This window comes from Rhinoraja longicauda, chromosome 7, assembly GCF_053455715.1.
Source record: "Rhinoraja longicauda isolate Sanriku21f chromosome 7, sRhiLon1.1, whole genome shotgun sequence".
NCBI lineage: Eukaryota > Metazoa > Chordata > Chondrichthyes > Rajiformes > Arhynchobatidae > Rhinoraja > Rhinoraja longicauda.
The window spans coordinates 19,695,596-19,720,810 of NC_135959.1; the positions used below are offsets into that span (position 1 = coordinate 19,695,596).

General features: G+C 41.3%; 1 protein-coding gene across 1 annotated transcript in view; it reads right to left on the bottom strand.

Moving 5' to 3' along the window:
• The window catches only part of pcca (propionyl-CoA carboxylase subunit alpha), a 354,157-nt gene that overhangs the window by 318,706 nt on the left and 10,236 nt on the right, over positions 1-25,215 (bottom strand). Inside the window, exons 2-4 of the mRNA XM_078402214.1 lie at positions 18,826-18,903; positions 16,976-17,023; positions 9,474-9,542 (exon numbers count right to left, since the gene is read on the bottom strand). Of these exons, the coding sequence (XP_078258340.1) occupies positions 9,474-9,542; positions 16,976-17,023; positions 18,826-18,903 (195 nt within the window). The remainder of the gene's footprint in view (positions 1-9,473; positions 9,543-16,975; positions 17,024-18,825; positions 18,904-25,215) is intronic.

A 25,215-nucleotide genomic window follows, 5' to 3' on the forward strand; every position in this document is an offset into this window, starting at 1 on the left:
CATAAAAGTTAACATAAACATCCACCACAGCAGATTCCCCACATTCCTCACTGTGATGGAAGGCAAAAAAAGTCCAATCTTCCTCTTTATTCTCCCGCAGTCGGGGCAGTCGAACCATCCATTGGGGCGATCGAAGTTCCCGCATCCGGCGGTCGAAGTCCCCGCGTCGAGGCGGTCGAACCCCCCGCGTCAGGGTGACCGAAAACCCCGCGTCGGGGCAATCGAAACCCCCGTGTCGAGGCGATCGAAACTCCCGCATCGGGGCAGTCGAAAATCCTGCGGCTTGGAGTTCCCGAAATCAGTCTCTGACCAGAGACTGCAAGCTCCGTGATGTTAAAGTACGCAAGCACCCACGGTTGGAGCTCCGAGTTCAATCCCTGGCAAAGGGAGCACGAGCTCCGCGATGTTAAAGTCCCACAGATGACTGCGGTGGAGCTCTCAACATCGGTCTCCAGCAAAGGCCGCCAACTCCTCGATGTTAGGCTGCAGTGCGGAAGGAGATACGATACAGAAAATAAATCGCATCTCTGTCGAGGCAAGAGATTAGAAAAAGTTTCCCCCAACCCCCCTCCCCATCCCTACATAAAACAAGCTAAAGAACATTAAAAACATACATTTAACACATATAATTAAAACACAAAGAAGGAAAGGACACACAGACTGTTGGCGAGATGCTGCCTGTTCTGCCTAGTTACTCCAGCATTTTGTGTCTATCTTCGGTTTAAACCAGCATCTACAGTTCCTTCTTACTCCTTGCCAAACAGATCACCTGGTCGTTATCCCACTATCATTTATGGGAGTTTACGATATACAGCTGGCTGCCATGTTTCATTATTTCAGAAATAGCTTTGTTTCATAAAGTATTGGTGTTAATTAATAATCGTCACATGTACAGAGAGAGTGAAAAACTTTGGATGCAATGCATTCAAATCATTCTATACGAGTATAATCAAGCCTTTGCACAAGTGCAACAGATAGTGCAAAGAGAAAATATGTCTGAGACGCAGACTATAGTGTTATGCCATTATTGTTATTAGATAGTGTTATGCCATCATTGCAGTTAGAGAGGAAGTGCAGATAAAATAAGTGCATTCCTTCTCTCCCGAGATGCTGCCTGACCTGCTGAGTTACTCCAGCATTTTGTGAATAAAATAAAAGTGTAATGGGTGCAATGAGGATGGTAGGGTTATTAGGAATACACCCTTAGTTTATGAGAGATCCCTTCAGCAGTCTGTGAATGGGATGACGCTCTTCCTGAGTCTGATGGTACGTGCATTCATCATCTACTCGACGTGGGAAGGGAAAGACAATAGACAATAGACAATAGGTGCAGGAGTAGGCCATTCAGCCCTTCGAGCCAGTCAAGAGGGAATGACTGGAGTGTAAATGGTCCTTGCTTATATTGTCTCTCTCCCGAGCCAGTTGTAACGTAGAAGTCAATGGGAGGAAGAGGAAGAGAGGTGGCTGGATTGTGCGATGGCTAGGCTACGTCCACAATTATCTGCAATTTTTCATGTTTTGTGCAAAACCTTTTGCCAAACCAAACTCTGATGAATCTCAGTGGGATGCAGGCTACAGAGGAAGGTACAAGAGGCAGTGGAGTTATATTACTAATTAGGGAGGTCTGGGTATTGGAGGAAAGTACTAAATTGGGGGAGGAAAATTGCAATACTATGAGGCAAACACGAGGGAGAGTATATTTGGCGAAACTGATTATTGGGTAAGGCAATATCTGAAATGTGGGGATCTTTTCAAGCCCAGCTTTCAAGATAGGCATTTCAAGACAATAATGAGGAACAAGGATGACAAGGTAAAGAAACTTTGGATGACAAGAGAATTTGTAAATTGGGTCCAAAAAAAGGAAGCATACATAAATGTAGAAGGGTTGTTAGTAAGTTTACTTTAGAGATACAGTGCGGAAACAGGCCATTCGGCGCACCGAATCCGCACCAACCAGCGATCCCCGCACATTAACACTATCCTACACACAATGGACAATTTTATATTTATACCAAGCCATTTAACCTACAAACCTGTACATCTTTGGAGTGTGGGAGGAAACCGAAGATCTCAGAGAAAATCCACGCGGTCATGGGGAGAACGTACAAACTCCGTACAGACAGCACCCGTAGTCGGGATTGAACCCGGGTCTCTGGCACTGTAATCACTGTAAGGCAGCAACTCTACCACTGCACCACCGTGCCGCCCTAATATAAGTTTGCAGATAACACCAGCAGTATAGCTGCAGACAGTGAGGAAAGCTGTCAAAGGATACAGTGATATTTATATCAGTTATCGATATAGGCGGAGAAATAGCACGGAATTAAATCTGAGCAATTGAGATGTTGTACTTTGGAAGGTTGAATGTAAGGGGAAAGCTTACAGTTAATGGCAAGACCCTAACAACATTAATGTCCAGAGGGATCACAGAGGTTGACGGGAAACCTGATAAAAGCTCATAAAATTACGAGGCATAGATAATGTTGACAGTCAAAATAGTTTTCCCAGGGTGGAAATGTCAAATACTAGAGGGCTTTAAGGAGAGAGCAGAAAAGTTTTAAGGAATCTGTGCAGCAAGTTTTGTTTTTACAGTGGTAGGTGCCAGGAATGTGCTGCCAATGATGGTGATGGAAGCTGATACAACAGTACCATTCAAGAGGCTTTTAGAAAGGCACATGAATATGCAGGGAATGGCAGAGAATAGATCATATGCACGCAGAAGAGATTCATTTAATTTGGAATCATGTTTGGTGCAGAAATAGTGAGCCAAATTGCCTGTTTCTATACTGTTGCAAGTGTGTGTCCCCCGTCGTGCCTCTCCCGGCTACAGAATTTGCTTTTTTATTTATAATGCAATCAAATTTTGATATTCTCAAAATTTATCTACTTGGAATGCTTGAAATATACATGAAGACAGCAAGTGAAATAACATAGTATGAAACTAGTATGAATCTATGATCAATGGTTGGCGTGGACACGGTGGGCCAAAGGGCCTGTTTCCATGCTGTATCTTTCAATCAATCAAAGAGACAAGTGTTAAAATTCATTCACTTGCATGGCATCCAGAATTTCTTTAGCTTGATAGGTTTTGCTAATTCTTGAGTGAAGACTCTTTCCTTTACTATTTTATTACCCAAATGGCTGCACCTTGAACCTCTTCTATGGCATTGTTGATAGTGATGTGGTTGATCACAGCCTTGTTTGGTAACTCTGACGCCAAGAATGACGGAGGCTGCAGAAAGTGGTGGACATTGCCTCATCCATCATGGTACTGACCTCTCCACCTTGGAAGGGATCTACAGGATCTACTGCCTCAAGAAGGCAGCTAATGTCACCAAAGACCCACATCACTCTGGCCACGCACTTATATCATGGCCACCATCGGGAAGGTGGGACAGAAGCCTGAGAACTGTTACCTCCAGTTTCAAGAACAGCTTCATCCATCAACTATCAGCTCTTGAACTACCGCGCACAACCCATCCTCAGCAACAAACTACTATGGACTTTGCAAAATGTTGCACTATGTACCTCAGCACTGTTACGGTGTGATTACCTAGTATTATTGATCATTTATTGTATTATTATTTATTGTATAGATATTTATTATATTGTAGTGTTAATGTTCCTGCAAAGCTGCAACTAGTAAGAATGCCATTGTTCTGGTCCCAGTGCACATGACAATTAAACACTCTTGATTCTTGCTTGTCTTCTATTTTATTTTCAGATTCAATCATTAGGATACAAAAAATAACAAGAAAAATTGTCCAGTCATGGCTATCTGAAATGTGGCATTAGTTCCAACAAAAGGCCAATGATATAGTCAAGAAAACTGTAAGCTTAAGAATTAGGAAAACTTCATAAATCAGCAAAGGAGGTCCAAGGCATTGATAATGAAGAAAGTAAGAGTAGGCTAGCAAAAACCATAAAAAAACTAACGGTAAGAGCTTCTGGAGTTACGTGATAAAGAAAATAGATTGACAAGAGATAATATGGGTCCTTTACAGGCTGTGAAAGGATAAACTATTTGGGGGGGAAAGGGAAATCACAGTAAAAAACTATTTTGTTTATTTTCCCCACAAAAGGCACAAAATAATTCTCTTGGAATTAGCCCAGACTGAATGGGAAGCTCAAAGATGTGGCAGAGGCAAAAAACATTGAGTATTTATTGCAATTAAAAGATGTTGAATCCTCAGGGCTGAACGATCTATGTCCTATGGATATGAAAGGAGGAGGGTATAGAGGAACTGGATTCCCTGATTATCATCTTCCAAAATATTCTTCCTAAGATCAGGATACCAGATCTGTACACAGTATTCCAGATCCAGATCACCAGGGCACTATAAAATTGGAGAAATATCTCCACTCTCGGTCTCAAGACCTCTAGCAATAAAGTCAGAATTCCATTTGCCTCCTTAAATGGTGAGCAGCTGGAAATTATAAAGCAGAAAGTGTAATAAAGACCCATGTACTGACATTACCAAAATCTCTGTAGGAAGGGACCGCATATGCTGTAGCTTCTCCTACCTCCAGTCCCCCCCCCCCTTACTTTCTGTCTGAAGAAGGGTTCCGACCCAAAATGTCATCTGTTCCTTTTCTCCAGAGATGCCGCCTGACTTGCCGAGTTGCTCCAGCACTTAAATGTACCAAAACCTGCAGTAGAGATACAAAAAAGGCCCAACAGAATGTTCACTCACACTTTGAAGTGGTGAAACTACAGAAGGAATGAAGTTATTTGTGGCTGTAGAAACCCCTTAGACATCTGGGCGGCACGGTAGCGCAGCGGTAGAGTTGCTGCTTTACAGCGAATGCAGCGCCGGAGACTCAGGTTCGATCCTGACTACGGGTGCTGCACTGTAAGGAGTTTGTACGTTCTCCCCGTGACCTGCGTGGGTTTTCTCCGAGATCTTCGGTTTCCTCCCACACTCCAAAGACGTACAGGTATGTAGGCTAATTGGCTGGGTAAAAATGTTATTAAAAAAAATAAAAAATTGTCCCTAGTGGGTGTAGGATAGTGTTAATGTACGGGGATCGCTGGGCGGCACGGACTTGGTGGGCCGAAAAGGCCTGTTTCCGGCTGTATATATATGATATGATATGATATGATATCTAGAAAGCTGCATTCTGCAGTTGGCACGACACTTTGAGAATACAAGGCATTGCAGACTCAGCAGAATTATGCTAAGGTCAAGCCTCATATTCCATTGAATATGTTAGTAAGGAATGACCTATCATGGATATTTAAGAACATTAAAACAAGTTGACAGAGGCACAAGTGAGGGAATCAAGCAAAAAGGGGGGAAAAAAACATTTAAGAGCCCACAAGGAGCTTAACCATAGCACATATGCAACAACTTTGACGTAGTAAAACATTCAAAGGCATTTATTAATCAAAAATTGTCACCAAATTCTAAAATAATAGGATACCACCAACATGTGTAAGAAGAAACTGCAGTTTCTGATTTAAACCGAAGACAGACACAAAAAGCTGGAGTAACTCACCGAGACAGGCAGCATCTCTGAAGAGAAGGAATGTGTGACGCTTCGGGTCAAGACCCTTCTTCAAATACCACCAATAACATATTTTACATTCCCTCCACAGATGTTGCCTGACCCATTGAGTTACTCCAGCACTTTACGTTTTGTTCAGGGTTCCAGCATCTGCAAGTACTTGCGGCTCCAGCTTGTTTTTCTTTTCCACTTAATAGATGTGCACATTGCTGACTAAGGCAGCATTTCTCGTCCATTGGTTAAAGATTGTAATGGAAATGAAGCCACACCTTTAACTGCCATAATCTTTAGCGTGAAGGTGCGCTCATTGAGGTCTCCGCAAAGTAGGGTTGGGTCTGGGTATCCTGGCTATCCAAAGTAGTGGAAGAAAAAGCAGATTATTAGTGTGGTGAAAGGGAGTGAGGGGTGCAGAGACAATGTCAATGTGACCACAAAAGTAGTGGCCAATTTGATGAAGGATTTCTGATCTGAAACAATAACTGTTTCTCTTTCTTCAGGTGTTGCATGACCTGCTGAATGTTTCCAGTATTTTGTTCTTACAACACATAAATGATTACTAGGACATGGAACTGGACTTGAAAAACAGACAACAATTTAGCTTGATTAAAAAGTTTCTTGCTCTCAGGGCTTATTTTGAGAAAAGCACGAATGATTTGCTACTTATAATATTTGATTATTAAAATAAGCTTACAAACATGATAATTTATGGATGTACTCTGCCACAATATGTAAATCAGATCAAGCTTAAACAATTACCTTCAAAATGCAGTGTATTTTATCCATTATACCTGCTTTAAATTATTCCAGCGTATACCAGATCTTTGTGATACTGTACAATAACAATATTTAGGACATTGTCCTGGATAACACAATGGAGGGGTATATTTAGTTCCAAGCCAAAGTACACCCTTCCCTCTCCCATTAAATCACCTACCCTGCTGCCTCACTGCAACCCCTCTCATCCCGTGCAAACTTGCTTCAGTAAATGAACAGGTGAACATCCATATGCAGCCAACTAAAAAGCAGATCCTTCAATCTAGGACTGCACCTGATACAGCAGACACCAACAAATGGGAAGTTCCACATATACATCTGTCGAGATTTATTAAATGGAGCACAGATCACAGCATTTAGTCTCCATTCAATTAGTGGCAACTGGTTAATGGATGTTTGAAAATTTAAAACAGAATTCAAAACTTTACAAGACGATAACCAAATTAATCTCAATATGTCATCACTATAATTTGCAGTAAGAGTTCCGTAAAAACAAAACTCAGCATGTGTCTGGTTGCTTAGAATCAAGATGCCTTGATGTTTCAACAATTTTCACATCAAGGTGCAATCTCACAAATGACCAGGGCAAAATAATGAATTAGTCTCTGAAGACACTATCACATGAAAAGAACACACAGTACCCACTCCCTAGTACAGAAATTAAATCTATAAATAGGAGTCATTCATGTCATTGTTCATTCATGAATGCATTCAGGAAGTGGTTTTCGCATCGCACTCCAGCTTGAATAGAGACATAGAGCCAGTTTTACTGCAGATCGACCACATTTTGGAAGCCATGTCATTCTAATCATGCATCAATTCTCCATTAAATTACATGCTCAACATTAATTTCACAAAATTAACAAAAAAAAAACGCATTTGTAAAGTGCCCTTCACAATTTCTGGGCATCTTAAAGTGGTTTACAGCTTTTTAAATAACGTAGTCATTTTATTGTGTAGGAATCATGGCAGTCTACATAAAGTGCAAGGTGACAATGACCAGATGATCTCTTTTAGTGATGTTTGTTAAGAGATAACTATCAGCCAGGACACAAGGAAGAAGTTCAGTACAACCTTCTCAAAATAGTGCTGTGGAAATGTTAACATATAACTAAGAGCAGAAGGAAAGCCTTAATTCTGCATTCCTTCCAAAACATTGCATATTCCAAGGCATAACAGTCCTTCTAAGAACGCTTCACACCCTTAACCCTCAGCACTACACTAGGAGAATCAATATAGATCTTATGCTTGAGGAGAAAATCACATTTATGATAATACTGCTAAAACCTAAATCTACAGTGGTCTCAGGGCCCAGCAAACTAAGAAAAACATGCATTGAGGCAAAGGAGGCAAACTCAGCAATGGGCCTTCCAAAATTTCAACAGATTTTTTAAAATCAAATACATAGGAGTTACCAACAGATGAGACATTAAATTTCTTCCACAATTTTTGTGCTTCGTTGGCTTATCCTTTTCTTGGCAGTCACTTGGGATCGAACATGACTTGCTTCTACTCCAGTTCTGTGGATTCTGACATGACTGATGAGGTTAATGTGGGCCACAGATGGGGGAGGTGTCTATCCTGAGATGGAGTTGTGTAGTTTGTGAGGTGGTGCTCTCCTTCTGCCATTTTTCTGTGTTCCGTGTGCTCCTGGCGCTTGGACTCAAGGTTCACAGAGCCGTTCCAAATACTCCTTTTCCATTTTGAGTGGTCACGGGCCAGAGGCTCCCAGTAGTCAGTGGTTGATGTTGCATTTCTTTCCCCAAGGAGGCTGAGAATGTTTTCAAATCCTTTCCTTCTGTCCATCTGGTAACCACTTCCCATGACAGAGAGAGCTGACAGTGCATCATTCGGGCCTCTGTGCTGGGATGTTGACTTTGTTGCTCTGGCTTCTTATCTCTGATATAATGTCGTACAAAACGAAACCCTGTGTGTCATTGGAGCTTGGCTCGCCCCATTAGTGGGCCGGAGTACCAAAATTATAGGTAACAATGATTTTTTAATATATAATACCAGTTTATTGGGTTTAATTTATCATGGCAGCCATTAAATTCAGTTAATACATTCCTTTATTTGTCCCACACCGGGGAAATTTATTTGCTTTCTCCAAAGTATGACTGTTTTTAAACAAACCAATATTCATAACTTTAATAACTTCAACCTCAATTCCCTCCCCAAATGTTCTTGATACTCAGTTTCCAAGTTCCACAAACAGGAACTAGGGCAACGTTCTGTCCTTTACTCATCAAGTTCTGTTGACTGATCAACAAATTGCCCACCTTAGCCTGTGATCCTCCACATACTAAACATTATTCCTCAAGCCCCATGCCATTCCAACACCTTAATCTTAGTACCATAACCATCAAGCCCTTCAGACACACCATCTCAATGCTATCATCTTTCTCTCTGCTTTTAAGGCCTTACAATTCTCTGTAATGGCCCTAATATAACGCATGCCACTAACCTATTTTCCCTTTTGGCGCTGTGAGTAGTACTCTCTTCACTGCTCATTAGGCCATGGTTCAAATCTCAACAGAGACACTAAAATCTGCACAGGCATTCTAGCCAGTACTGAGTGAATGCTGCGCCAGAAGTTTAGTCTTCCAAACAAGAGGTATCCCATCTGTCCTCTCAAATGAATACAAAAGATGCCACAGCAATATTACGAAGTCGAGGAAGGGGTTTTCCCCAGAGCTGTGACCAGTATTTATCCCTCATCCAATACTTTAAAACTCTCTGGACAGTACAATAATGCTGTAGTCGGGTCACAGCTTGGCTTAGTATAGCCTCCACATTTCTCATGTTATGACTCTTCAGTAATATATCATTACTAGGGAGATGCTTTGGGATGCCATGAAAATATAAAAGTAGCTTTCAAGTCCTGCTTTTTTTCTACTTGTCCCAAGCTACATTTTGGGCCGTCATATTGAAAGCAGACAAATATCTTTTAATTTACAAAGCACACTAGAGAAATATCATTTGCTGTATTTTTGAAAGCTATAGTTTCTCAGTGAAATGCATTTAAATTAGACAACAAAAATCTAGCATATATTAGTTGTTCAGTTACAAACAAGCCTGCTGAGTTGCTTGTGATTCTGTTCAATTAATTGTGCAGTATGTTATATGCCCACAGCCCATTTTCATAAGTATAAAGTACAAAGTAAAAAGTGGAACACTAATCAGTTACTTACAGCATTGGAGTCCACATCACTGTGAATTGCAACTGTTTTTATCCCCATCTTTTTGCAAGACTTCATGATCTGCAGAATAACACATATTTCTAAGTAACACTCGTGTTGATATATTTAACAGAATATAGCAAATCTGTTAGATTCCGCAGAACGCTTCCTTTTCACTTAATGGGCATTCACAATTCCAAAACATTAGGTGTAGATGATTTTCCTGTATAGATTAAGAAACATAGAAAATAAGTAACATAGAAAATAGTAGAAAATTGTCCAAGAGATCCTAACACGGTGAACCAGAACACAAGTGCCTACTGTCCAATAACTAAGAGGTACAGGACCGATCTGTACAATGTGTAGGAAAGAAAACTGCAGATGCTGGTTTAAATCGAAGGTAGACACAAAATGCTGGATTAACTCAGCGGGTCAGGCAGCGTCTCTGGAGAGAAGGAATGGATGAATTTTCGGGTCGAGATATTGTCTTCAGAGGGAGAGTGGAGGGGGAGGGGGAGTGGGGGGGAGGGGAGGGGGAGTGGAGGGGGAGTGGAGGGGGAGGGGGAGTGGAGGAGGAGGGGGAGTGATGGGAGAGGAGGGGGGAGTGGGGATGGGGTGGAGTGGGAGAGTGGGGGTGGGGGGAGGGGAGAGGGGGAGTGGGGGTAGGTAGATGGGGTGGTCAGGGGGCTTTCGGCACATTGCCCATCTATTGGTCTAGCAGGAGAGGAGAGGGAGTGGGTAGGGGGAGGCTGCTAGACCAATAGATGGGCAATGTGCCGAAAGCCCCCTGACCACCCCATCTACCTATAATGCCACTTTCAAGGAACTGTGTAGGTCCTGTCCTGGTTAGACCTCCTAAAATGCAACACCTCACATTTCTTTGTATTAAACTCCATCAAGCATTCCTCAGACCACCTGCCCAACCGATCAAGATTCTGCTGCAATTTTTGACAACTATCTTCAGTATCTACAATACCACCTATTTAGTAACTGCAAACTTACTAATCATGCCTTGTGGGAAGGGAGTGGGGGTGGGGTGGAGTGGGAGAGTGGGGGTGGGGGGAGGGGAGAGGGAGAGGGGGGAGGGCAAGTAGGGGTGGTGGAGAGGAGAGGGAGTGGGGGAGGGGAGGCTGCTAGACCAATGCAGGAGAGGCTTTGGGTCCACGCCTCGCTCTGGCTGCAGTGCTGGCGGCATGGGGCCGAGGTGAGTGGCATCCTCAACCCTTCCCTGTCGCTCGGAGGGGGGCGGGACCCACACGAGTGACAGGATTGGTGGCCAATGAGGGGGGTTGAGGAGAGCTCTCCAGCCGCCCGGGGGGGGGGGGGGGGGAGTGAGTGGCTCCCTCTCCCCTTTCCTCTCTCCCCTCACCCGCCCCGGGGGAGTTTTAAAGGGGGTTGAGGGGGGATGGAGTAGGTGTGGGTGAGGGTGGGGGATGAGGAGGGGGGGAATAAGGGGGGTTGAGAGGGGATGGAGTGAGTGGGTGGGAAAGGGGCATGGGTTGAGGGGGGATGGAGTGGGTGAGGGGGAGAAGGGGGGTTGAGGGGGATGGAGTGGGTGAGGGAGGGAAAGGGTGGGGAGTAGGGGAGGGTGCTACACCAATGCAAGAGAGCTTTGGGCCCAATGGATCCACCCAGTTCCTGTATTAATTAAAATTCTAATGCAAGCTGACTCATCTACATACTTTATTGCTGTTTAGAAATTATAGTTTAAGTACAATATTAATTATAAAATCTAAGAAGAAAATTCTCAAAAAGTGCATATGCAGTATTTCAGTAATGTCAGCAGCAATCTCCAAGCAAGGAAATCTTTCCATGTCACTCCGTCTATGCTGACCATCTACTCTCTAAAGGAAGACCTCACTGTCCAGACATGCAAGTATGATTGCAAAAATACTGGGAGAGATAAAATGCAGGAGTAAAGTTGGGGCCAAGCCCAAGACACACTCATCCCAAGCTGAACTGCAGTTCCCTGTGGAATGAAGCTCCCGTGCTGGTGGGATGTCTGTAAATTAATCGCTGATCCTGGAGCTGGTGGACATCACAGCCCAAGACATTAAGAGGATGTGCAATATGCCCAGACACAAGAAGAGCATCAAGTTTCTAGAAGAGGTTACTGCTATCCTGAGCTGGTGTTAATATCCCAAAAAAAACAGCATAAAGTGCAAGTAAAGCAGACAAAATAGAATCAGAAATATAAAAAGTAGCATAGACAAAACATTACTCTCAAGTCATGCATTGCTAAAGACATAGAAATTAGAGAAAAGCATTACCCATGACAATGAACAGAATAATACTGATCAGAAAAAAAATTGAAGGATATGGGGAAGTTTTGAGAAAAATTGGTACATTTTGATCTCCACGAAGAATTTAATTTTTTTGTAGCTTGCCGAAATTCAAACACAAATATGTTTTGGGACAAAATAATGTAAGGATGCAACCCTTCTCCTTTTAGGTAGACATGATTGTATACAATGATTTTAATGGCATCTAATGGGATGCACTAGTGAGCATTACAGAACAACTACTAATCAAAATGTAACTATCCCCAGGACAGAATGGAACAGGGATCTTGTCAGTTTTAAGTAGCATCTTCAAGGAGATAGGATAGGAGAGGCACAGCGTTTTTGAAGGGAGATTCCCTGCTCAAGATTTGTACGGCACAGTGGCGCTGTTATTCGAGCTATTGTCGTTGCTATTAGAGCCACTGCCACAAACCAGACCTTGGACCCTATCCTGACCTTGGAAGTGCATATTATCTCTTTGACCAAATAGGTTTCATCAGGGTGTTCTGGTTTCCTCCTCATCCCAAAGACATGCAGGTTGGCGCTATATAAAATAAATGCTTATTATTATTATTATTAAGTGTATAGCTGGGTGGTAGAATCTGGGGGCAGTTGAAGAAAATAGAGATATTTTAAAAATATGATTAATGTAGGATTACTGTAAATGAGTGGTTGTTGGTCGGTGGGGACTCAGTATGTTGAAGAGCCTGATACCATGCTGTATCCCTCTACAACACTGTGCCTTGGCCAGCTAAAAGTCCTGTCACAGTTGGTAATGTGCCTAAATCAGGAATCTACACAAGAGTAAGAGATATCAGAAGGTTTAAGAATCCGTAGAGGTTACAAATTGGTGAGTGTTAGCTGTGGAACACGAAGATTTAGATTTTCTTTTAAATGAGGCAATGTTGGACGGAGCCAATGCAGATCTTCTAGCACAGGGCTGGCAAGTTAAAACAACATGCAGATGCACTGCAGGCTTGTAAAGATATACTTCTACAACTGGCTAACAAACCAACTGATACCCAAGCCTGCGTGCCTGCGTGGGTTTTCTCCGAGATCTTCGGTTTCCTCCCACACTCCAAAGACGTACAGGTATGTAGGTTAATTGGCTGGGTAAATGTAAAAATTGTCCCTAGTGGGTGTAGGATAGTGTTAATGTACAGGGATACTGGGCGGCACGGACTTGGTGGGCCGAAAAGGCCTGTTTCCGGCTGTATATATATGATATGATATGATATGATTAGCCAAAAGTCAACAAATATCCTATCTTGTTTTACATTGTGGCTTCTGATTCCATATTATCACAATTAATCTTTGATATTTTCATTTTATCTATCCAGGTTAGGACGTCATCCAGTTCAGTTTGAATTCACAGTGGTGTATAAACTGAACAATAGAAGAACATTTCGAACTTTGAACATTTTAAAGGGTTTTAATTTAACCGTTGGCCTGTCAAGAGTCTATAAAAAAACAACTAAATGTGTAGTAAACATTTGCAAATGTCTGTGAAATTTAAAAAATTCTGATGTTTAGTCACTCTTTCACCTTTTTCCCCAATGGGCAAGTAATAGCTTCCTAAACTTTGCCAAACCTGTCAACAAAAATTATCAAAAGATATCAATTTGGGATTTTTTTTTAAAAGTATTAACTTATCCTTCCCTAATTCCTCCTGAGAGTGGCCTTTTTAAACTGCAGTCTTTCATGTAAAGGTCCAGTTATAAAGTTGATCAACTGAAAGTTCTGGTGTTTAAAATTTAAGAATGACGAAGGTTAACTGATGAATTTCCAAGTCATGATGAGAGTTTGTATGGGGCTGGTGTTCCCATAGATGAAGATCCTCATTCTTCTAAGTGGTGGGAACTGCAGGTTTAGGAATTGTGGTGCATAATCTTTAATGAATTGCCAAAAGGCATGTGCACCTCTATGATCAATGGACAGTAGTCCACCAGATGAAATCACTCCAAGGAGTCAGAATATTAATCTCTCCTAGTGGGCCATTTAACCTCAGACTGGCTCTTGGAGCCACAGTATTTGGGTACCTGGTCCAGTTGCTTCCGAATGACAAGGTGGAGTGCTTCAACTCTTCACTGATGGAAAAAGACATTGCCTGACATTGTCATAGCCATCTTACTTGGTAGACAATTTTGAACTTTGACTAGATTTTGCTCCATATAAACCTTTAAAATATTCCACCTGAAATGTTAACATTGTTTTTCTTTCCATAGGCATTGCCTGACTGCTGAGTATTTCGATTATTTTCTGTCTTATTTCCATTCTTCATTTAACTTCCTTATTGATTTGTCTGCACCCTAATCATGAAGATGGATGTCCACCATCACCACCACTTTGTACAAGAGGGATACGGCTAGTAAGGGCAGGCAGGCTGTTCAATTATAAACAACTGTGCCCCACAGCCTCAGTCCATGCAAACCAACGAGTACAGATTTACACTAATCCTATTTTATACTATACATTCCCATTAATTCCTCCCAGATTCTACCACCTCGTACACAATAGGTGCACTTTACAGAAGTCAATTAACCTACCAACTCAAGTGTTTTTGGGGTGCGGAGGAAACTGGAATCACCTGGAGGAAACCCGAGCAATCACAAGAACAACATGTAAACTTCACGCAGACAGAACCGAAGGTCAGGATTGAACTTGGGTCACTGGAATTATAAACTACCAGCTATATTTCTTGCTGAATTAGTTAGCACGATTAGAAATTGAATCTGGAATCTTTAATGTTTTTACTTAATGAATACTGAGCTATACATTAATAGAACTACCAAGTTTTGATATTTTTAGCATTATCTACAGAGGCTTACAAAATTCCCAAATAGTAGTGGTTTGGAATCTGGCAAGTGAAACTCACAGACACACAGCAATAAAATCAAATGCATTGAACTAATTGATGATACGGTGAAGAAATAGTAAAACAAATTATAATTACGGAAAAACAAGAAAATGAGGAAAATGAAGAAAATGAGGGGATATTTTGAATTTTGTGATGCTTAAAACAACTTGTTATTTGAAATAAAAACAACTTATAATTTGATTGCAAAACTAGTTGCTGATCAAAAATGAGAGATTTTGATAACTCCCACAAATTGATTCAATGATTTACACAGAGACAAATGTGGCTTTTGGTCTTTTTTTATCTCAAATATGTAACACACACATACCAATGGAACTGATTTCCACATTAGACACAATGGGGAAATTATTTTAGTAATAGTTTTAAGAGTTTGCCTTCTCAAACCTGCTTTGACCATGTCAAATAATGGTTTTGCTTTGCCTCGTGTGCGATGGTGCATGACCTATCTAAAGCAGAAGCACATAATGGAAAATAATATGGCGCTAGCTCCATGGTATTCATTGTAGCAAAATTAGTGGATAGATAGCTCTGGACGCTGTAATGTCCCAAGATGTATTCCAGGGTGTGAGAGTATTTCTTCATTTAAGATAAATGTTGATTTTCTTTGGTCATTTCATTCACATTCCTCCAAAGTCATAAGGTTGTGGGCTCTTGTCCAATCACTGAGGGTTCAAAACAATATTTAGACTGAAACTCCTGGACTGAGATAGTGCTGCCCCGTAGGAGAGATTCCGATTTCCAGCATCTGCAGCTTTTTTTTAAATTTTCATGTGAGGAAGATGTCTTACGGATGACATGTTAAAATGAGGCCCTGTCTTCAGAGAGCCCAATTTGTGAAGTAGAATAGTTCTCCTCAGTCAACGTTTATCTCATTAACAATACCATACCAAAAAAAATGGTCATTTATTGCAACCATATTGTGTGCAAATTGACTGCTCCATTTCTTACACAAAACCATCCCAATAATGAATATCTCCCTCAGTACTACATGTGTGCAGACTAGATTTTTGAAAGACAGTTGTAACTCCAATGTACTTCCATCACTTCCTACCAACAAGGGAAGGAGGTACTTTGTAACTACACTTGCAGTTCTAAAAGGTATTATAGAAATGCAGGCACATTTTATTGGACAAAAGTCATCTATAAGGAGAGGTTGAATTAACTTGCATTGTTTTCTCTGGAGCATCGAAGGCCAAAAGGAAACCTGATATAAATATATAAAAATATGAGACATAGACAGTATAGATAATCAGAACCTTTTTCAAAGATTAGACGGCAAAGCTTTAAAGCGAGAAGGGCAAAGTTTAAAGCAGATGTGCAGGACATTTTTTTTTAATACAGGGTTGTAAGTGCCTGCCATGCGTTGCCAGGGGTGGTGGTGAAGGCAGGTACAACGGTTATACTTAGAGGTTTTTGGGTAAGCATGTGGACATTCAAAGAATGGAGGGATATGGATCATGTGCAGCCAGAGATTCGTTTAACTTGGCATCAATGTAGGCCGAAGGGCATGTTCCTATGCTGTACTGTTTTATGTTTTTTAGTTACCAGAAAAACATACCTTGCAAGTAGCAAAAGGCTGTAACCATAAATCTGTCGGTTAACTAGCTGCCCCTGGGAAATTATTGAAGGTCATGGAAAATATGGATCCTCATACTAGTATGTTCTTCCCAACAGTCCAAAGTAGTTGCCAAGCCTGTTGGATGTTAAATCTCCCACTGTTTGCATTAAGGAAATACATCAAAGATGAGAATTTAATGGGGAAAAAAGAAGTTGCATCCAGCTAACATCATAATGGATCTGCTTTAATGAACATAAAAGTTAGCACAAGTAGTTTCATCTTGAGTTGGATATTTAAATATGATAAAGAGAAAATGTTTCCATTGGCGAGAAATTCAATAACCATGGAAATGATTTTTAAACTAATAACAAGAAATTAGGAGAAATTTTTATTTAAGTAGCGGCACCATGATCAGGAAATACTGCCTTAAAGATTAGGGGGGAAATGAAGAAGAACATTCAAAAAAGGAAAAGGATAAGTAATTGAAAATGTGAATTCAGTGGGATATGGGCCATATGTGGGCATGTGGGACTAGTAGAAATGGGGCATTTTGGTCGGCATGGACAAATTGAGCCAAAGGACCTATTTCCATGCGGTATGACTCTACGAGTTATGGCTCTATGAGTAGAACTGGGTGTTGTTCATTAAAGAACCTACCATTGGTATGATAGGTTGAATGCTGCCTTAAATGTAATAGGACTCTATCATCATAAAAGAGAGTGGTTTCAACAAACATATTCCCCAAACTTTGCTTCTCCTTTAATTGGTAAACACATTGCAATTGAAAATAACTTACCCGGCATGCAATCTCTCCTCTGTTCGCAATGAGGATTTTATCAAATGTCTGCAGTGGAAATTAAACAAAAAGACCTTACCGGCTGATATAATATTAAATGCTAGAAAATTGATATGAATATTTAACATAATATTTAATACTACTAAATTCTCCGTCCCTCTTTTTGCTTAATAGATTTCTTGCAAAATCAGAGGGGCAAGAGTATCCCGTTCAAAGAGGGGATTATAGTATTATATAGTTTTCTTTGATCAATTGATAATAATCAGGCACATGAAGATGAACTGATTTTACTCTCAAGCTAAAATTTCTGGAGCTAAGTGTAAGATCCTTGCCAAGTAATCAGCATAAAATGAATCTGACGCAGATCTACTTTATATAATTTCAACACTTCCTTGCTTTTATATTTTTACCCTGTGTAAAACAAAACAAATTCTATTTTTTGATTGTTTGCCTTTTCTACTTGTATTTTTAACTTTGTTAAAATATGTAATTGCTCTGAACATTCTTTAACACTCAACATGCACTCTGCTTTATGGATATTTGTCCTTTCATTGATTGCCAAAATATATTTAGTTAATATTTCATTTTCCATCAATCTGGCATTCCACTGTCAATTCTCTACACTCTTGCTCTTGTTGCAAAGCTCCTTAATTCATAACTGAGAACAAACACCATTCCTTCTTTGCCTACAACCATATTTTCAAAGAAAAAACAAAGTTGCAGGCACAAATACATTACTAACCAAATCAGAGTAATCTAAAAGGCATGCATTACAGCACTATTTCCAAAGCACAAATAACCTCACTATCTACCTGGCAACATACTCTAAAATGCTACGTGTTTTTTTAACATCTTTTTTTGGTATCTTTTCCAAGGTTTGTTAACAAACAAACCACGTTAAGGTATTTCAGTTTCTACAGTTGAATAAATGTAAAACATATTAAATAAAGGCCCCACACTTCACTCATTAACTTCCTTCATACATCACGCTTTCTGTGCAGAGAACACTAATTCTTTCCGCAATAGAGAGACCGAATTATTGCATCAAGGGCCCCTAAATGTACTCTGACTGAAAAATAACAGATTAGAGAAATTCTTAATTTTTCTTATAGGCTCAAATAGCTAACAAATATTTAGCCTCTTTGCTTCTAACGTTGTTGTCTCAGTTCTTCAGATGACAGATGAATTCCCTGTTCTTCATTGTTTATCAAATGGTCTAGAAGCATTCCCCCTTCCCCACCATAGAGTCATAACGTCATAGAGTGACACAGTGTGGAAACAGGCCCTTCGGCCAACTTGCCCACACCGGCCAACATGTCCCAGCTACACTAGTCCCACCTGCCTGCGCTTGGTCCAATTAAAAGTTTATTACCAAACACAAAACTAGAACTGGGCACTCATCATTGGAAATCATACAAACTTCCTCACCCCACTTCTAGTTTCCAATCTTTCTGAATAATTCCTTTATCAATAAGTAGAAGGTTTTAATTGAATAGAAAGATATGTGTAGTGGTTACATGCAATACGTGTGCTGGTTACATTCTCCCCCAGCCCCCATCATTTCATCCCTTCAGCCTATCTTTCCATTCCTTTCTCCCTTGTTATTACCCCGCGTTCCCTTGGATACATCTTTGCTAATCACCTCAACCACTTCCTGTGCTCGACTGTTTCACATTCACCCCAATCTCAAAGTAAAGAAGGGTTCTTCTGAGTTCCCCACAGAATTTATCAATGCTATCTTATATTTAAGATGCCAAGTTTTGGCAGACTCACAAATGTAAACTTCTTCTTCATCTCCACCCTATAAAAACTATTTCATGTTCTAATAGATATCTATGAAGGCAACTTACGGGTTCATTTGAATCATGAACGGTGGAGTACAATGCACGAGAAACTGCAAAGCTGCATCTGGAGCGGGATGCTGCATGCTAGAAAACATAATGCACATGATTCAAGTTTATGAACACAAAGGCAAAAGTCAGGGTCAAGTTCAACAACAACAAATTGCATTTATGCAATATTTTAAATATAGCAAAACATCCCAAGCTGTTTCATGGATATTGTTATGTAATGGGATTCAACACCAGCCACGTAAGGAGATCCGAGGATGGTTAACCTTCAGAAATAGAGAAGGGAGACAGGTTTTTGGAATTAAAACAAATTAATGAGAACTGAGAAAGGAGGAAGCCAAGCAGCCCCCATAAAAGAATATTACTTACATCTTAACTCCACTCACCCAATCCCTTCACACACTTACAAAAAAATATCCAGTTCAGTTCAAGTTTCAACAGATCCCCAACCTCAATAGCTCGATGTCATAGTCATACAGTGTGGAAACAGGCACTTTGGCCCAACTCATCCATGCCCACCAAGATGCTCCATGTAAGCTAGTTCCATTTGCCCTCGTTCAGCCACTTTCTGGGCATCCCATTGCCTGAAAACAACCTATTCCAATATGCCTTTCTTTGCGAGTTCCTGCCTTATACCATCAAAGTTGGCCTTGCTCCAATTTAGAACTTTAACTTATGGATCAGCTCTATCCTTTTCCAGAACTATTTTAAACTGTGATTGCTGATCCCAAAACATTTACCCACTGATACTTTTATCATTTGCCCTGCCCAATTCCCTAAAAGTCAGGATTTTCCCTCTCCCTTTTAGGACCACGTAGATCTTGCCCGAGGAAACTTTCCTGAATACATGTGACAAATTCCACCCCGTCTAAGCCTTTGGCGCCATGGCAATCCCAGACTATATTGTGAAGGTTAAAATCCCTGATAATGACAACCCTATTAGTCTTACAGTCTGCAATCTCCCAGTATATTTTTCTGGGGCCCTATAGTACATTCTGAACAATCCCTTCTTATTTCTCAGTTCCATTCATGTAGCCTAACTGGACAGCAGTATTTTGGGCCCGGACTCAGCCTCAGTCCTGCCCCAAAACGTCATCTTTCCAGGTCCTTCATAGATGCTGCCTAACCTGAGTTACTCTTCAATTTGTGTTCCATGCTAGATTCCAGCAGCCTCAGTTCCTGTGTACTCAGGGATCCATAATTCTTTATGGAGACAGAAGAGACTGCAGATCCTGCATTCTTGAGTACTGCAAGATCTCAGCATGCCAAGCACCATCTGTGGAAGGAAATTGACCATTCCCAACTTGAAAAAGTGTCTGTCATTTCCCTCTACAGACGCCGCCTGGCCTGCAGAGTTCCTCCAGCATTTTGTTTGGCCATAATCCTTTCATTCAGTATCCTCAAAATATCAGTTGACATCATACTTCATGAGGTACCGTTGAAGCAAAACAGGGTTGTAAAGGAAAGCATCACCAACACTGCTCCACTTATTCCTTCCAACATCCTAAACTCCACTAAGTACGTAGCACTGCCCTCAGTTATAATTTCAGAGCATGCATGGTCATCTCCTGTCATTTTTACTCCCTGCAACTAAAGCCCTGCACTCTATGCTCTATCACATGAGATTCATTTACTATTATGAATATTATTATTATATACACCAGCTTGCAATGAAATTCCTTGTTCACATGAATCTCACAGAGCAAACAGTATGCAGGATAATGATAGATATAACAATAAATTCAACAATGAATGCAAAACAACGGAACGGTGCAAAGGTTGTGGTGCAAACAGAACCAGGGGAAAAAAGTATATAGAGTGCAACATTAGAATAACCAAATGAGGTAGAGTTAAAAGTAAGAATATATGGTTGCACCTCTCAGGAAAGGGGTGTGAAAGAAATGATTGGTTCCGAAGTCTCAACATTGAGGAAGAAACTATTCTCAAGTTTTGATGTGGAAGAAGGAACTGCAGATACTGGTTTAAACCAAAGATAGACACAAAAAGCTGGAGTAACTCAGCGGGACAGGCAGCATCTCTGGAGAGAAGAAATGGGTGACGTTTCGGGTCGAGACCCTTCTTCAGACTGGTTAGGAATAAGGGAAACAGAAGATATAGACGGTGATGTGGAGAGATAAAGAACAATGAATGAAAGATATGCATAAAAGTAACGATGATAAAGGAAACAAGTCATTGTAAGCTGCTTGTGGGGTGAAAGTGAGAAGCTAGTGCGACTTGGGTGGGGGAGGGATTGAGAGAGAGGGAATACCGGGGCTACCTGAAGTGAGAGAAATCAATATTCATACCACTAGGCTATAAGCTGCCCAAGGGAAATTCGAGATGCTGTTCCTCCAATTTGCATTTAGCCTCACTCTAACAATGGAGGAGACCAAGGCCAGAAAGGTCTGTGTGGGAATGGGAAGGAGAATTAAAGTGGCCGGCAACTGGGAGATCAGGTTGGTTCACGCGGGCTGAACAACGGTGATCTGCGAAACGATCACCCAGTCTGCGTTTGGTCTCGCCAACATATATGGGTTCACATCTTGAACAACGGATACAGTAGATGAGGTTGGCGGAAGTGCAAGTGAACCTTATCCTAACCTGGAAGGACTGGCAGGGTCCCTGGACAGAGTTGAGGGAGGGGGTATAGCGACAGGTGTTGCATCTTCTGCGATTGCAGGGGAAGGTACCTGGGGAGGGGGTGGGAAGGGTGGGAAGGGATGAGATAACCAAGGAGTTGCGGAGGGACGTTCTCTGCGGAAGACGTAAAGGGTTGGATATGGGAAAATGTGGCTAGTGGTGGGATCCCGTTGGAGCTGGTGGAAATTTCAGAGGATTATCTGTTGTATGCGACGGCTGATGAGGTGGAAGGTAAGGACGAGGGGGATTCGTCTCTGTTGCGACTAGGGGGAGGGACAGCAAAGGCGGAGCTGCGGGGTACCGAGGAGACACGAGTGAGGGCCTCCAAAGAAAAACAATTCCTCCGTCTACGCTGCATCTGCGCCCAGATGAGGTGTTCCATATTAGAACAACCGAGATGTCCTCATTCTTTAGGGAACAGGGGTTCCCCTTAGTTAGCGGGTCAAGCAGCATTTGTGGTGTACGTCAATGTTTCAGGTTGAGACCATGCATCTGGACAGAGGGAAGAGAAAATATTGCCCGTAGGGGAAGGATTGATGGGCAAATTGGACTAGTAGGGGGGAAAATGGGAAAGGCGAACAAAGGGAAAATAAACTAGGTGGATAGCTAAATGTGTGAAAGAAGAACACCAGGACAGTGTTCATATTATGTTCATACCAAGGGTTGTAGGCTACCCAAGCAGAATGAGATCTTGGATACTACAAAGACATTTATCAAAACAAATTGACAAAATTCATGAATAGCCCTCAAAGAAAATGGCTACATAAAGGGTTCTCTCCATTAATTTGTTCATTTGACCAGCTAAAAAAAAACATAATTCCATTGTGACTGCTGCGCATCTCTCTTCCAGCTTCAAGCTTAGCATCTAAATTAGATTTTCAATCCACCCTGGCCAACAAAAGGACTTGTCTCTTGTCTCAATTTATTTAAGATATTATATGCAACACTGTAAGGACTCTTAGATGCTGGGTTCCCTGGCTCTACCCCGTCCTTCCCCTCCCCAGAATGAAAATAAATCGGAGAATACTTGATCCACAAATCCAATTAAAAACAATGTACACATCCCAAAGTACAAATGGTATTTGATACAGTGCTAGAAAACAATTAAATCAATACAGAACGTAAAGTAACAATGAGGTACAGCACATCATTTTGATCAAAAAGATTGTCCACTAATTAAACAAACCACTACGATCCGAGATCAAAGGCAAATTTTTACATCAAAGTCACAGTGACAAACAATTCAGATTGTCAGAGATATCTTGCATTTTAATACCAAATACTAAACATTACAAAAAAACCACTAACAGTTCCAGCAATCGCACATCAAGGGACACAATCAGTAAGACGCACTGAGATCATCTCCCACAGGATTTGGGTTGCCAAGACTAGTTGGATATTTCATTGGAAACTTAACAATATGATCTCTCACCTCCAACCACACATCCAGCCAAAGCCTTTATGTTCCATCTCTGCTGTTTTTATTGCTAATAAACAAATGTGATTAAAAGAAAATAGAATTAAAAACAATTCTTTTTATCGTCCCTATGAATTCTTCCCAAAATCCCTGACCCCATCCACACTCCAAGGCTGCTTGAAACAATATCATAGAATCCTGGGATCTGACAGTACAGCCGGATGCTTGGCCCATTGCCAATGCTAAATGTCCATTTCATTCTCTCAACACAACTCTTTTCCCACTCTACAAACTCTCAAAGTACACATCCAGTTGATTTTTCTGAAAGTTCCTAAGGAAACTGATACTGACCCCTTCAAATAAAATGAGTTCCAAAGATATCACTGATGCCAATATTGATGCCTCACTCAATATTACTGAAGCAGATTACCCGATCATTGTAACTTCAGGGTTTTGTGACCTGCATAAATTAGCTGCCATGTTTCATACAATATTTACACATCAAAACTATATATGATTTACTCTCGAGAACTTTGGGACATTCTGCAGGAGATGCGAATACCATTCTTCCTTTCTAGATCGTGAACTTCCTTTAAAACAAACCCTCAATTTTTTCTTTGGTGCTTTTAATGATTATTTCAAGCAGATAGGTTCAGAGAACACTGAAACAGACCCACACTCATTTACAGTAATCCTACACTAATCCCATTTTATTCTTGGCTCATGCCCATCAACTCTGCCCAGATTCTAACACTCACCCACACAGTAGGTGCAATTTTCAGTGGCAATTAACCTACCAACCTACCACCTTTAGGATGTTGGAGGAAACAGGAGGAACTGGAGGAAACCCACAGTAAAGGGGAGAATGTCATACCAACCACCAAATGTCATCCCAACCACCCGTCCATTATGACATGATGTCTCAACTCTTGTACTAAATGCCCCGGCCCTTGAAGGAAAGTGTGCCAATCGCCTTCTTCAACACTTGGTCTACCAGTGTTGCCACTCTCAGGGAACTATGTACCCCTACCTATGGGTCTCTCTGCTCTACAACACTCTCTAGGGCCCTGCCATTACCAAGCAAGTCCTGCCCCAGTTAACTTACCAAAGTAACACCTAGCATTTATCCTAGTTAAATTCCATCTGCCAATCTTTGATTTGTTTGCCTAATTGATCAAGATCTCGTGGTAATATTAGATAATCTTCTTCACTGTCCACTATACTGCCAATTTTGGTTTCAGCGCAAACTAACAAACCACTGTACTCAATTCATCTTCCCAATTGCTTCCTTCCCCATCTGAACTCAAAGCACCCAGTGGTTTTGTTATCTTATTGGGAGCATGAGCAGAGATGCTCGTAGCAATGTGTGATAAATTGGTTTAAGATACAGATCAACAGTAATCCAATTGAATGGTGGAATAATTGCCATTGGATAAAAGGTATTATTATATATAGAGGGCCAGAGCCTTTATAGGCAGAGTTAATATTGCTGTCTCTTTGTTCATTAACAAAGGGAACGAAAATAGTCCTCTGTAATGCTAACTTCCAATGGGAGCAAATGATAATCACAATCATCCCCAATTATGGAACAAAAAACAGAATGTTGGAAGAACTCTGTGGGTCTAGCCTCACCCGTGAAAGCAAAAGGTGTAAGTCGGCACTCTAGTTCGACCCTGTTTTCATGACTGGGGGAGAAATGGAGGCTGGTGGGTAATAAATAGAGCCATATGGGGAGGGAGCAATGGATGGATGGAACCAGGTGAACTGGGGGGGGGGGGGGGGGGACAACACAGAGATTGGGAGACAACGGAACAAGATCAGGAAGGGGTATAGAAAAGGTGAGGAGAGAAATAAACTAGGTGGACACAAAATGCTGGAGTAGCTCAGCAGGTCAAGCAGCATCTCTGGAGAAAAGGAATAGGTGACATTTTGGGTTGAGACCCTCCTTCAGACAGACAGGCGAGTGTGTGTGGGAGAACATCAGGGGTGTGGGTACCTGAATTTGGAAAATTCAACTGGGCCTCAAGTCCATAACTCTCTGAAAGTAGCAACACAAGTAGATGGAATGATAAAGAAGGCTTATGGAATGCTTGCCTTCATAGGTCAGGGCATTACGTCTAAGAGTCAGGAAGTCATATCGCAGATTTATAGGACTTTGGTTAGTCCACATATGTACTATTGTGTATAGTTCTGATCACCCCATGACAGGAAGGATGTGGAGGCTTTGGAGGGGATGCAAAAGAGATTTACCACAATGCTGCCTAGATGAGGAAGGTATTAGCTATAAGGAGAGGTTGACAAACTTGGATTGTTTTCTCTGGAGAACATAAAAA